A 13,091-nucleotide genomic window follows, 5' to 3' on the forward strand; every position below is an offset into this window, starting at 1 on the left:
GCACAGAAATGCTGAACCACCTAAAGAGCCTTGCGTGAATATTTTACATGTCTGGCAGTTAGCGAACCGCCTGGAAACAAAGTGGATTGCTTTCTCACTGGCAAAACTGTATTGTTGATTACAGCCTGTAGAGACTACGGTCTACACCAGTCGATCTTACACAGAAAATCCACCAACCTATCCACTGATCTACATCCGTTTTGACCAATCCCCTACCTGCGCGTAGAGGCCGGGGCACCCCCCCCACAAATATAGTCTTGCGGGGGTCCAGCGGTTGGGAGCCATCCATCACAAAGTCACTGTCACTCAGGTTCCAGGGGCGGATTTGGACCTGGAAAAAAGAAATGCATCATTAATGAAGTAATGTGTCTGACGCGAAATCCACACTTACACCCTTATACCCAACCGGAACCGAACTGCCTTGGTTATTTTCCTTCCAAGCCCAGTTAGAGCAACTATGGTGAATGTAGAACCAGATTGGCACAGTACAGGTCGGCTTGTCTCGGTTTAGCTCAGCTTAGTAGTGTGAAAACGGTATTACAGTACAGTACAGTACTGCGGTATTCACTGACTGGTTTGTCCTTGATAGTGGGGCTGGAGACACAAAGGTAAAGCTTCCCGTCCTCCTCGATGCAGGCGTCAATCAGGGCCTGGACAGAGGCCTCCTCTTGGAACAGCAAGAAGGCATAGCCTGGAAGAAGAGACAGAAAAGTTTTTAGACTAAAGAAAAAAATAATATCCTGTTCACAGTAAGTACCGGGGTACAGGTCTAAAACCTGAACCATGGAAGACAGTACCTTTCAGCCTAAAAAGCTCAAATCAAGTCTGTTCAGTTTCAGTACGGAAAAAAAAGTACCCCGTGCAAAATGTATCAACCTAATACTCTCCAAATCATTTTGGAAAGTTACGGTGCGCAAAGATTTCCTCCTGTGGGATGATGAGGTCTGGCTTTGCAGCAGAGAGAGAGATACAGAGAGAAAGGGAGGAGAGGGCCTGTCAGTGTGCATTGTTAAATCATCTATTATTGAAAGGGTTGGAGAGGCAAGAGTTGGCCTCGGGTCAAGGCCATTCTGTCAGTTAGGGAGAGTTGGGAAGTTAACTAGGGTCATGCCTATTCCGTAATTGAGAGTATGGGAGTCAGCTAGCTTCACTCGAGGAGCAGTCGCATAGCGGTGTCCAATGGCCCTAATATCACACTATTCTTCTGGTATTAGCATTTGATATAGAAACAACACAGTATCAATTGTGTGAACAGAGTGAACAAAAGATCATGAGAAAACACAACGGAACAAGAAAATGATGACACATTAACAGTAGACAAAGTGTCACAGGAGTATTCCATTCAGTGGAATAGAGTACATTTGCAGCAACTAATAGGCCAACACCGACCAGAGCCATACAAGTAGCATGCATCTCCACCTCTGATGCACATGATTTGACATATCCTTAACTAGAGGGGCCGTGATCATGTGAGCAAAAACTGTGGAGCCACCAGGGACGTGATGTGGGAACCTGAGCCACAAAGCAGAGCGGGCAGCAGAGTGGTGGGGTGGAGGGAGGGAAGCCGGGCCCACACGCAGACAGGATGTACATTTATGGTGCAGAAGGCTGGCAGAGGTGCCGCCTGCCGCTGCGTGTGCTTTCTTGTGTTAGCTGACTGTGACGGGCCTACTGCTTTTACGGCGTATATGCGGGACGCAGAGCGCCTGGCCCGGGAACGGAGTGGCAATTAGGGGAACATAGAAATGTGCAACTGTCACGTTTTACTCTCAGACATTCCTCAAAGGAACTGCTGCAGCGGGTGAAGAGGGGGAAAGATGAAAGAAACATACACTGACTCAGTACATCGTGAAAGTATGTGTGTGTGCAAATGAAGGGGTGTGTGTGTGTGTGTGTGTGTGTGTGTGTGTGTGTGTGTGTGTGTGTGTGTGTGTGTGTGAGAGAGAGTCTGTGCAAATGAAGGTGTGTGTGTGTGTCAAAGAACGTATACACGAATGACAGTATATATATATATATGTTCAAGTCCATGCATGTCACCACGAGGGCTGCATCAAGCATTTCCACTCCCCAGTCCTCTCGCCTTTCTCACTGAGCCCCGGCAGTGCTTAGTCATCATCATCATCACACACACACACACACACCTGAGTGGAGTGTGTGTGTCTAGGGTCCTTCAGTGAGGTCACAACCAGCACTCGCTGTCCACCTCTCCAGCACAACCAGGCCCTTCAAAAGGGGACTTAGTGTCTCTGATGTCTCACACGCGTCAGTGACAGCATGTTCCTCCCAGGTTAGTACCCCTTCTCTGGCCCCCGTCTGCCTGCGTCACAACAGATGAGTCCGTGTGCATCACACTCGCCATGAGCAAAAACAGGAGGCCCCAGAAGTCAATGCTGCTATATGTCAGCACAAGGCCGTTTCAGTACATCAGCAGGACTATAAACAAGGCAACAGTAAAAACATGTCGTCCCCCATGAGTGATGCAGCGACCCCGCTTGGGCCAATTGAGATATCCCGTGTGACTAATGTGACTAATCCCATGTGACTAAGTTTCTGTTATTGTGTGGGACCCATTAAATTGACCCATTAAATTGACCAGATACTCAAGTGGCCACTAACAATTAAAAATACATGTCTTCCAAAATGGAAGGCAGTTGGCCTGGGTACCAATCTCTAACTAATCAATTTCCTGTACTCCATGTCATATGGTGTGTGGAAGTGGCAAGGAGTGGAATGTTAGCTGAAGAGACTGATACTCAGACTAGAAGGCAGTCGGAAGGAGGCAAGGTCAGGTGAGACCATTCTAGCCAATAAGAAGGCAGATACGAGTGTGACCAACAGGCACAACTGATATAAAGTGGGGGTTTTTCTCTCTCAGAGTTGCCGCGATGTCACATCTTACTTATCAGTACACTAGTAACAAACTAAGCACTACAAAACTTCTATTAGATCAAATAAGCCATTACATTATTTGTTAACCAAATTAACCAAACCAAATTCGACTCTCATTGACATCCAAACAACAACAAAAAAATCAGAAAAACGCCACCTACAGATTTTGTGCCCAGTTATCACTCTCACTTTGCCTCTTCCTCCCTAGTGTGACTCACACATTTCTGTTAATTACTACAGCTCCCGCCTTGGGCCAATCAGTGTCATTTTGTAAATGCCGGATCTTTATGGCATCATTCACCCCAGTTTTGTCAAAATCGTGCCGGTGCTGTCTGAGATATCGCGTGACTAACGTATGAACGGATGGAAACTTATCTGACCGATTTCATCGCAGGGGACAAAAACACAGGAGGTGGAACTCCAGCCACCACAAGACGTGTCAATAGGTTGCGGGAAAAATGATTTGAAGACAGACATCTAAGGAAAAGGATTGCAAACAAGACACAAGGCCTATGATTCTCCATTAAGTGGACATTTCAAAGTACACACACCACCAGGTGGAATTGTTCATTTGCAGACTGGCAGTAGTGCAGCCTGGTTGCACACTTAACACTCATGTAGTAAATCATCCTGACCAATGAACCACATTTCCCAGGCCACAACCATAACACAACCACTAAATGACTAGTCCATCTGTGTGTCTCTGCTATTGGTTAACTAAGACCCGACTCCTCCTGGGCCCAACATGGGGAAAACCTAAGACAATCAGGATAATGGAAACAGGCTGGTGTGCCCAATGTGCTTCGTCATAACCTCAGAATAGAAAAAACACATTAAATAAAAGAGGGTGTCATCGGGTCGGGAATCATGTGGTTTAAGCACTGAGAGAGAGAGACTGCGTGCAGCAGTCTTCAGAAACGGCAGCGACAGCCAGAGGCCACAGTCAGGGAAAGGAACAGCGTGTTCTGTCCCGGAGCAAGAGTGTGTAAAAGAGAGAGAAAGAGCGCGAGAGAGAGCGACAGACAAAGAGCGACAGAGAGCGACACAAAGAGAGCGGGAGAGAGACAGAGAGAGAGAGAGAGAGAGAGAGAAAAATAGAGGAAGAGACGTTGGGGAAGGAAAATAGTGGGTTGGACGGTCGACTGGCAGCGTTAGGGGTTACACAGTTGAGGGAAGGGGCTAGCCTAGCCGAGACGCTAAATGAAGGAGGCAGTTCTTGGCTTTCACAGTGAGTACACAGTGTTCACTTCCTTGTTAGAGTCAAAGCACCGTATAGGATTAACTTCGGTCCCCTTTTAGCAACTGTCAGGATCACATTCAACAGGCGGAATAGGCGCACACACACATACACACTTCGCCATTAGGATGGGTGCCATCATGTGCACTCGCACGGTCACACACCCCGTGGTGGATTTAAAAGCATAGGATTGGTGTAAACATTAGGTGGGAGGGAAGTTCCACCATTGTTAATAAATCCATGTGAGAAAGTATGCAAGTGCACAGTTGAGATGGAGAATCGGGCCAGACAGGCAGGCAAGCCTTCCGCAGTGCAGGGGCTTAGTAAACCAGAGGAGGAGGAGAGGGGAGCACAGATCTGCAGTGGCTCGTGCCTGAGATTTATAAAAGCTTTACTGCGGAGCTCCCGACTGCGCCAAGGGAGTAAAGGAAAACATACGGCCAGGCAGAGTTTTGGACTGTAAAGAATTCTGTTTACAGATAAAAACGACAGGTCTGGATACCTCATGGTCATACGGCCAACAAAATGACCTCAGACACGAACAAACTCTTTCCCTCGCCGACGGCCAACACTGTGTCAAACAGCTAGCTACACATGACCTCACAAACGAGCCACTCCAATTTCACACCTCGACTCAAAAACTTCGAAGACTCCGCTGTACAAACGATGACCAATTTACCCAACAAACAGTGACTTGCACAGCGCATCCACTATGGCTCTCCAACTAAACTTCAGCCTAAAACTTCCCTCACAAATCAATAGCCACCAACATTTCAGTTTCCGAAAAAAGTTTAAACGATAACGTTTCAAGCGGCGAGAGTCATTTCAAAGTATGGTTACCGTTTATGCGTCTGTTGATTTAATAGGGTGACAATTTATCAAGGCTAATGTTTCCTGATTCAGGAACTTGTTTCTTTCCAGATTTACAGCGCCAAGAGTGGGGTGCGGACCTCGACCCTGCAGACTGGTCTGGCCCGTATTTATAAAGCATCTCAGAGTAAGAGTTCTGATCTAGGAGCAGGTCCCCACTGTCTTATTTAGTACGCTCTGAAAGACAAAACGGATCCTAGAGCAGGACCGACTCTGAGAACCTTTATGGATATGGGCCAGCGAGTCCCATCTGTGAAGGGTGGAGAGCAGACTCTGGCAAAGCTCCCTCACAGCTCATCATCAAAATCCTCACATAGAAAGCGGTCTCAATTGTCTCAACTGACCATGTCTGATACGTACAGCATATCCTAAAAACAGAAAGGCGGAAAGAAGAGGGAAGGACATGGAAGAGAAGAGAAACAGAAGCCAAGCTGCCCTAGCACTGCCTAGTGAAAGTCTACACAACCCTTACGATCTTCAGTTTCCTTAAAAATTCTACCTAAAAAAAGGGCCTAAATTAAGATTTTCTCCCACCAATCTACACAACCTATTCCACATTTTGAAAGTGAAAGTGTCTTCTTGAAAAACATTTTGAATTACAAAAAAAAGTGTACCTTCTCAGATAAGTGATCATATTTGATGTAAACAAGATATTCATGTGCTGATACAATGCCTTTAGAAAGTATTCACACCCCTTTTTTCCATTTTGTGTTGTTGTGTTACAGTCTGAACTTAAAATGGATTAAATTGCCCCCCCAAAAATTGTCGCTCGCCTACACACAATACTCCATAATGTCAAAGTGGAATTATGTTTTAAGATTTTTTTTTACTAATTAATTAATTAAAAATGAAAAGCTGAAATGTCTTGAGTTAATATGTATTCACCCCTTTGTTATGGCAAGCCTAAATAAGTTCAGGAGTGAACATTTGCTTAACAAGTCACATAATAAGTTGTTTAACATTTTTTTATGACCCCACTCATCTCTGTACCCCACACATATAGTTAATTGTAAGGTCCCTCAGTCAAGCAGTGAATTTTAAACACAGATTCAACCACAAAGACATGGGAGGTTTTCCAATACCTTCCAAAGAAGGGCATCTATTGGTCAATGGGTAAAAATAAAAAAGCAGACATTGAACATGGCTGTGACAGGAGAAAACAGAGGATGGATCAACAACATTGTAGCTACTCCACTATACAAACCTAATTGACAGAGTGAAAAGGAAGCCCGTACAGAATAAAAAATATTCCAAAACATGCATCCTGTTTGCAACAAGGGACTAAAGTAATACTGCCAAAAAATTGGGCAAACAATTCACTTTTTGTCCTGACTACAAAGTGTTAAGTTTGGGGCAAATCCAATACCACATATTAATGAGTACCACTTGCCATATTTTCAAGCACAGTGGTGGCTGCATCATGTTATGGGTATGCTTGTAATTGTTAAGGACTGGGGAGTTCTTCCAGGATAAAAAAAAATTCACAGAATGGAGCTAAGCACAGGCAAAATCCTAGAGGAAAACCTGGTTTAGTCTGCTTACCATCAGGTACTTGGAGATTAATTCACCTGTCAGCAGGACAATAACCTAAAACGCAAGGCCAAATCTACACTGGAGTTGCTTACCAAGAAGACCGTGAATGTTCCTGAGTTGCCGAGTTACAGTTTTGACTTAAATTTACTTGAAAATCTATGGCAAGACCTGAAAATAGTTGTCTAGCAATGATCAACAACCAATTTAACTGATTCTGAAAATGGGCAAATGTTGCACAATCCAGGTGTGGAAAGCACAAAAAAAAACATACCCAGAAAGACTTACAGCTGTAATCGCTAACAAAGGTGATTCTAACATGTATTGACTCAGGGTTGTGAATACATATGCAAATCAAATATTTATGCATTTAATTTTCAATAATATATATATTTTTTTTTAAATCTACAAACATGCTTTCATTTTGTCATTATGGGGTATTGTGTGTAGATGGAGGAGGAACCGTTGAGGAACTAGAGCAAGCACACTTGTAGTTATGTTTGGAACACAACCCTGCATCCCCCACTCTCACACAATGACTTGTTTACGCAATCCAAAAACGGCCCAGTATAAGTCGCAATCCGTGTCAGGTGGGCATCATTTGAAAGCCTGTTCAGTCAACATGACGAGCTAAGTTATAAAATATGATATTACAGCGCTAAGCTTTCATAATGCAATTCATGGAAACGGGACATCATTTTGGCGCGCATAGAAAGGAGTTACGAGTGCATTCAGGTGCGTGTGCCGAGGTACATTTTCTTCACAATAGACAGACTCATTTTGTTCAGAAAAACCAAGGGTATGACGCCATGTCATCTTGTAACTGTACATCAAAACAAAATGATCATAAATGTAGACACTGTTATATTACATAAATGTTATGCACAATTGAACTCACAGGTGTTTGGCTTGCTTCTGTGACTTCAAAGCAGTATTGATTAGAATTCTCAACGACTCATCTTTCGAAATACATAGAGTCCTCTTAATTTACAGCATTTCCCCTCGCTCAAGAGTAAACATTTCCAAAAATATGCTCAAATTAGCACGGAAGGTTGGGGGGCAACTTCTTGAGGTGCTCAAGTTCAGAACAGTTGTCAGTCAAAACCCATACAGCGCTGTGAAGCGCAGAGCCAGAGTTCTGACGTCATGTTTAGCATGTTACTGTACAGCCACTGTGTTCCAATTTAGATGTTTATCAGTGCCCAAATCGGCCATTTTCAACCTGCATACAGGTACGAATGTTAAAGGGTACAGTAGCACAAAAAGCACCATCTATACAGAATATGGCAATAAATAAATATGATTCAATATGATGAAAACTAACTTTGCATAATACTGTAGTCTATACAGTGTACGAAACATTAAGAACACCTTCCTAATATTGAGTTGCACTCCCCCCTTTTCCATCAGAACAGCCTCAATTCATCAGGGCATGGACTATACAAGGTGTTGAAAGCGTTCCACAGGGATGCTAGCCCATGTTGATTCCAATGCTTCCCACAGTTGTGTCAAGTTGGCTGGATGTCCTTCGGTTGGCGGACCATTCTTGATAACACACAGGAAACTGTTGAGCGTGAAAAACCCAGCAGCATTGCAGACACAAACCAGTGTACTTGGCACCTTCTACCATACCCTGTTCAAAGGCACTTCAATCTTTTGTCTTGCCCATTCACCCTCTGAATGGCACACATACACAATCCATGTCTCAATTGTCTTAAGCCTTAAAAATCCTTCTTTAAACCCGTCTCCTTCCCTTCATCAATAGCTTTCCCCTGAAATCACCTGGTCAGTCTATCTCATGGAATGAGCAGGTGTTCATAATGTTTTGTACACTGTATGTATTTATACCCCAAACCATTGGTTTCCAAATATTTTATGAGTAGGCTTTCCTATTCTGTCTTTTTTTTTTAAATACAATAAATCACTGTTGTTCCAATTAAGCCCAGTATACTCTTATTAAGCAGAGTTTGCAATGAAACACACGGGGACAGTGTGTTGATATCCCAATATTCAATGAGCATGAGCATAAATGTCTCTTGTTCAGATTTAAGTTGATTAATAAAAAGAAAAAACACACAAAAAACTACAGTTGTGCACATTATGCATCTAGCCATTGTGCCTATACCAAGACTGGAAACTATTAGGAACAATTAGAAACCTCAAGTCCCTTGGAGTGGACAAGGTAGTCATTGATGCAGAGACCGAAGGATAACGTCAGAGGTGAGGGATGTCATAGTGATGATCGTACGGACCGCAGCTGGCTCCGTGTGAACTCCAATCCCGAGGTTCTTGTTTGTTCCCGACGGTCTGTCGAAACGCAAATGCACCACACTTGCGATACGGTTTTGGATATCTTTGGAACTTTACTTTTATTTAGGCAATAAATAATATTTCTCATACAATTGGTGGACAAAAATGGCAACAAACGAGGGGCAAGGGGATAACTATTGGGCGACTTCTCATGCACTTTTGGGTGGGGGGGTGGTCCTTGTTCATCCGTTTTTTTGTCCACCACTTGTACCTTAATCAACAAGAATAGCAGTACAGCAAATGTGAATCACCTTTCAGATAATGAATTGAAAGTTGTGTGTGTTACAGTCTGTGTGCATGGCTTCTTATCCAGAGGGCCAGTGTGTGTTACAGTCTGTGTGCATGGCTTCTTATCCAGAGGGCCAGTGTGTGTTACAGTCTGTGTGCATGACTTCTTATCCAGAGGGCCAGTGTGTGTTACAGTCTGTGTGCATGGCTTCTTATCCAGAGGGCCAGTGTGTGTTACAGTCTGTGTGCATGACTTCTTATCCAGAGGGCCAGTGTGTGTTACAGTCTGTGTGCATGGCTTCTTATCCAGAGGGCCAGTGTGTGTTACAGTCTGTGTGCATGACTTCTTATCCAGAGGGCCAGTGTGTGTTACAGTCTGTGTGCATGACTTCTTATCCAGAGGGCCAGTGTGTGTTACAGTCTGTGTGCATGGCTTCTTATCCAGAGGGCCAGTGTGTGTTACAGTCTGTGTGCATGGCTTCTTATCCAGAGGGGGCTGGTGTTGGTGCAGGGTTTTGTTCTAACCAAGCAGTAACACACCTGATTAAGGTCTTGATTGAGTCAGGCGTGTACTGGTTGTCAACGACCAGAAGCCTAAGTCCACATAGATATCCAAATAGATCTTATGTTATTTCATGATGAATAGTAATGATCAGTTTAACTTCAGGGGTGATTCATATAATACAATTTTACATAAGAAATGTCCGTTTGTAAGTTTTGAACATTTGGAAATGAATTAAAAAAGGTATTATTTAAGGGGGGGGGGGGGGGGGGGGGGTATTTGGAACACCTATGGGCTTAAAGGGTACATTCAGTACCCATTGAGCACAGTCTGGACTTTTTATGTTTTATCAAATATTTATTTCTTATATATATTTTTTTTTAAAGTAGTCAAAATCTTTGATTTTATATGTTAGAAATGTCTAAACTTAGATTTGGGGGGGGGGGGGGGGGGCTTAATAAGTACACTTACCCTAATCCATTTTTAGATAACATTTGTAAGGCAGCAAAATGTAAAGAAATGTGCAAGGGGTATATAGACTGTCACCCCCCCCCCCCCCCCCTTTTACGAAAATGGTTCGCTCCTACAGACAGTGAGTCATGTGGCCGTGGCTCGCTCCATAAAGCAGGCAGACATCGAGGCATTCAGTTACTGTTCGATTGAATGTTAGAATGGGTAAAACTAATGACCTAAGCGACTGAGTGTGGTATGATCGTTGGTGCCAGGCACCCCGGTTCCAATATCTCAGAAAGGTCGGCCTCCTGGGCTTTTCACGCACGACAGTGTCTAGGGTTTACAGAGAATGGCGCGACAAACAAAAAACATCCAGTCAGTGGCAGTCCCGTGGGCGAAAACAGCTCGTTGATGAGAGGTCAAAGGAGAATAGCAAGAATTGCGCAAGCTAACAGGCGGGCCACAACCAGGCAAATAACGATGCAGTACAACAGTGGTGTTCAGAACGTCATCTCGGGAACACACAACTCGCCAGTCCTTGTCACGGATAGGCTATTGCAACAGACCACACCGGGTTCCACACCAATCAGCTAAAAACAAGAAGGGCACGTGATCACCAACACTGGACAACTGAGGAGTGAAAAAAAACATTGCCTGGTCCGACGAATCCCGGTTCCTGTTGCGTCAGGATTTGGTGTAAGCAGCATGAGTCCATGGCCCCATCCTGCCTGGTGGCAGGCTGTACCTAATAAACTGGCCACCGAGTCTATATCCTAATCAAATCAAATACATTGGTCACATACACGAGTTTAGCATATGTTATTGTGGGTGTAGCGAAATGCTTAAGCCTCTAGCTTCGACAGTGCAGTAATATCTAACAGTTTCACAACATATAACCAAAATACACGTAAATCTAAGTAAGGACAATTAAAGTGACTAAGATACCGTAGAAGGGTATAGAACACAGTTTATTCAAGTGGCTAGTGTTTCATTTCCTTAGAGTGGTCAGTGATTCCTAATCTATGTCTATAGGCAGCTGCCTCTGATGTGCTCATGATGGCTGTTTAACAGTCTGATGGCCTTGAGACAGAAGCTTTGATGCACCTGTACTGACTTCACCTTCTGGATGATAGCGGGGTGAACAGGCAGTGTCTCGGGTGGTTGATGTCCTTGATGATCGTTTTGGCCTTCCTGTGACATTGGATGCTGTAGGTGTCCAGGAGGGCTGGAAGTTTGCCCCTGGTAATGCGTTGGGGAGACTGCACCACCCTCTGGAGAGCGTTGCGGTTGTGGGGGGTGCAGTTGCCATAACAGGCGATGATACAGCCCGACAGGATGCTCTCAATTGTGCGTATGTAAAAGTTGAGGGTTTTAGGTGACAAGCCAAATTTCTTTGAGTTTGAAGAGACGCTGTTGTGCCTTCTTCACCACACTGTCTGTGTGGGTGCACCATTTCAGTTTGCCAGCGATATGTACACAGAGGAACTTGAAGCTTTCCACCTTCTCCACTGCGGTCCCATCAATGTGGATAGGGGGGTGCTCCCTCTGCTGTTTCCTGGTCTCCAAAAACATATCATTGGTTTTGTTGACATTGAGTGAGAGGTTGTTTTCCTGGCACCACACTCCGAGAACCATCGTTGTTGGTAATCAAGCCTACTACTGTTGTGTCGACTGCCAACTTGATGATTGAGTTGGAGGCGTGCATGGCCGCGCAGTCATGGGTGAACAGGGAGTACAGGAGGGGGCTGAGCACACACCATCGTGGGGCCCCAGTGTTGAGGATCAGCAAAGAGGTGTTGTTTCCAACCTTCACCACCTGGGGGCAACCCGTCTGGAAGTCCAGGACCCAGTCGCACAGGACGGGGTTCAGACCAAGGGCCTTGAGCTTAATGATGAGCTTCGAGGGTACTACAGTGTTGAATGCTGAGCTATAGTCAATTAACAACATTCAGTGTGGTGGCGATTGCATCGTCTGTGGACCTATTGGGGCGGCAAGAAAATTGGAGTGGATCTAGGGTAACAAGTAGGGTGGAGGTGATTTCCTTTTGTAGTCCGTGATTGTCTGTAGACCCTGCCACATACGTCTCGTGTCGGAGCCGTGGAACTGGGACTCAACTTTGTCCCTAGACTGACGTTTAACCTGCTTAATTTCGGTGGGAATAACTACACTGTTTGTATTCTTACATATTCGCAGTCTTCTTGCCCTGGCCAAATGCGGTGGTTCGCACTTTCAGTTTTGCGCCAATGCTCCCATCTATCCACTGTTTCTGGTTGGAGTAAGTTTTAATAGTCACAGTGGGTACAACATCTCCTATGCACTTCCTGATAAATTCATTCACCATTACGGCATACGTGTTATTTTCTGAAGCTACGATGAACATATCCCAGTCCGCGTGATCAAAATAATCTTGAAGCGTGGATTCCGATTGGTCAGACCAATGATAGAAAGAGGGAGGGGAAGAGATATGGAAGAGAAGATGGGTGAAGAAGAGAGAGAAACCAGACCAACCACTAAGAGCTGGAACTCTGCCACTGAAAGTAAATAAAATGCACTGCTGACAGGAGCTTACATGATGAGAGGAAGGAGGGAGGGAGTGAGGGAGGAGAGAAATGTGCATGCAAAGAGCAAACAACAAGCTGCACAAGAACTCACTACTGTAATGGTCCAGGTTACAAAGTGGCTCAGTGACTCGTGTTTGCATCTCAATGTGAAAAAAACTGTTTGCATGTTCTTCACAAAGAGGGCAACAGATGCTACTGAGCCAGATGTCTATGTGTCAGGGGAGAAGCTCCAGGTGGTATCCGATTTTAAGTACCTTGGCATCATACTTGATTCCAACCTCTCTTTTAAAAAGCATGTGAAAAAGGTAATTCAAATAACCAAATTCAACCTAGCTAATTTCCGATTTATACGAAATTGTTTGACTACAGAGGTAGCAAAACTGTACTTCAAATCTATGATACTCCCCCACTTAACATACTGCTTGACTAGTTGGGCCCAAGCTTGCTGTACAACATTAAAACCTATTCAGTCTGTCTACAAACAGGCTCTCAAAGTGCTTGATAGGAAGC

The 13,091-nt window shown here is 44.5% G+C and overlaps 1 protein-coding gene across 8 annotated transcripts in view; it reads right to left on the bottom strand.

Annotated features, from left to right (window-relative positions):
• Nucleotides 1–13,091, bottom strand: part of cpeb3 (cytoplasmic polyadenylation element binding protein 3) — a 71,002-nt gene that overhangs the window by 8,282 nt on the left and 49,629 nt on the right. For all 8 annotated transcript variants that reach the window (XM_020495003.2, XM_020495004.2, XM_020495009.2 and 5 more), the window contains 2 exons: nt 573–691; nt 217–331 (listed from right to left, as the gene is read on the bottom strand). In XM_020495003.2, coding sequence (XP_020350592.1) covers nt 217–331; nt 573–691 — 234 coding nt within the window. The remainder of the gene's footprint in view (nt 1–216; nt 332–572; nt 692–13,091) is intronic.

Source organism: Oncorhynchus kisutch, linkage group LG11 (assembly GCF_002021735.2).
Source record: "Oncorhynchus kisutch isolate 150728-3 linkage group LG11, Okis_V2, whole genome shotgun sequence".
NCBI lineage: Eukaryota > Metazoa > Chordata > Actinopteri > Salmoniformes > Salmonidae > Oncorhynchus > Oncorhynchus kisutch.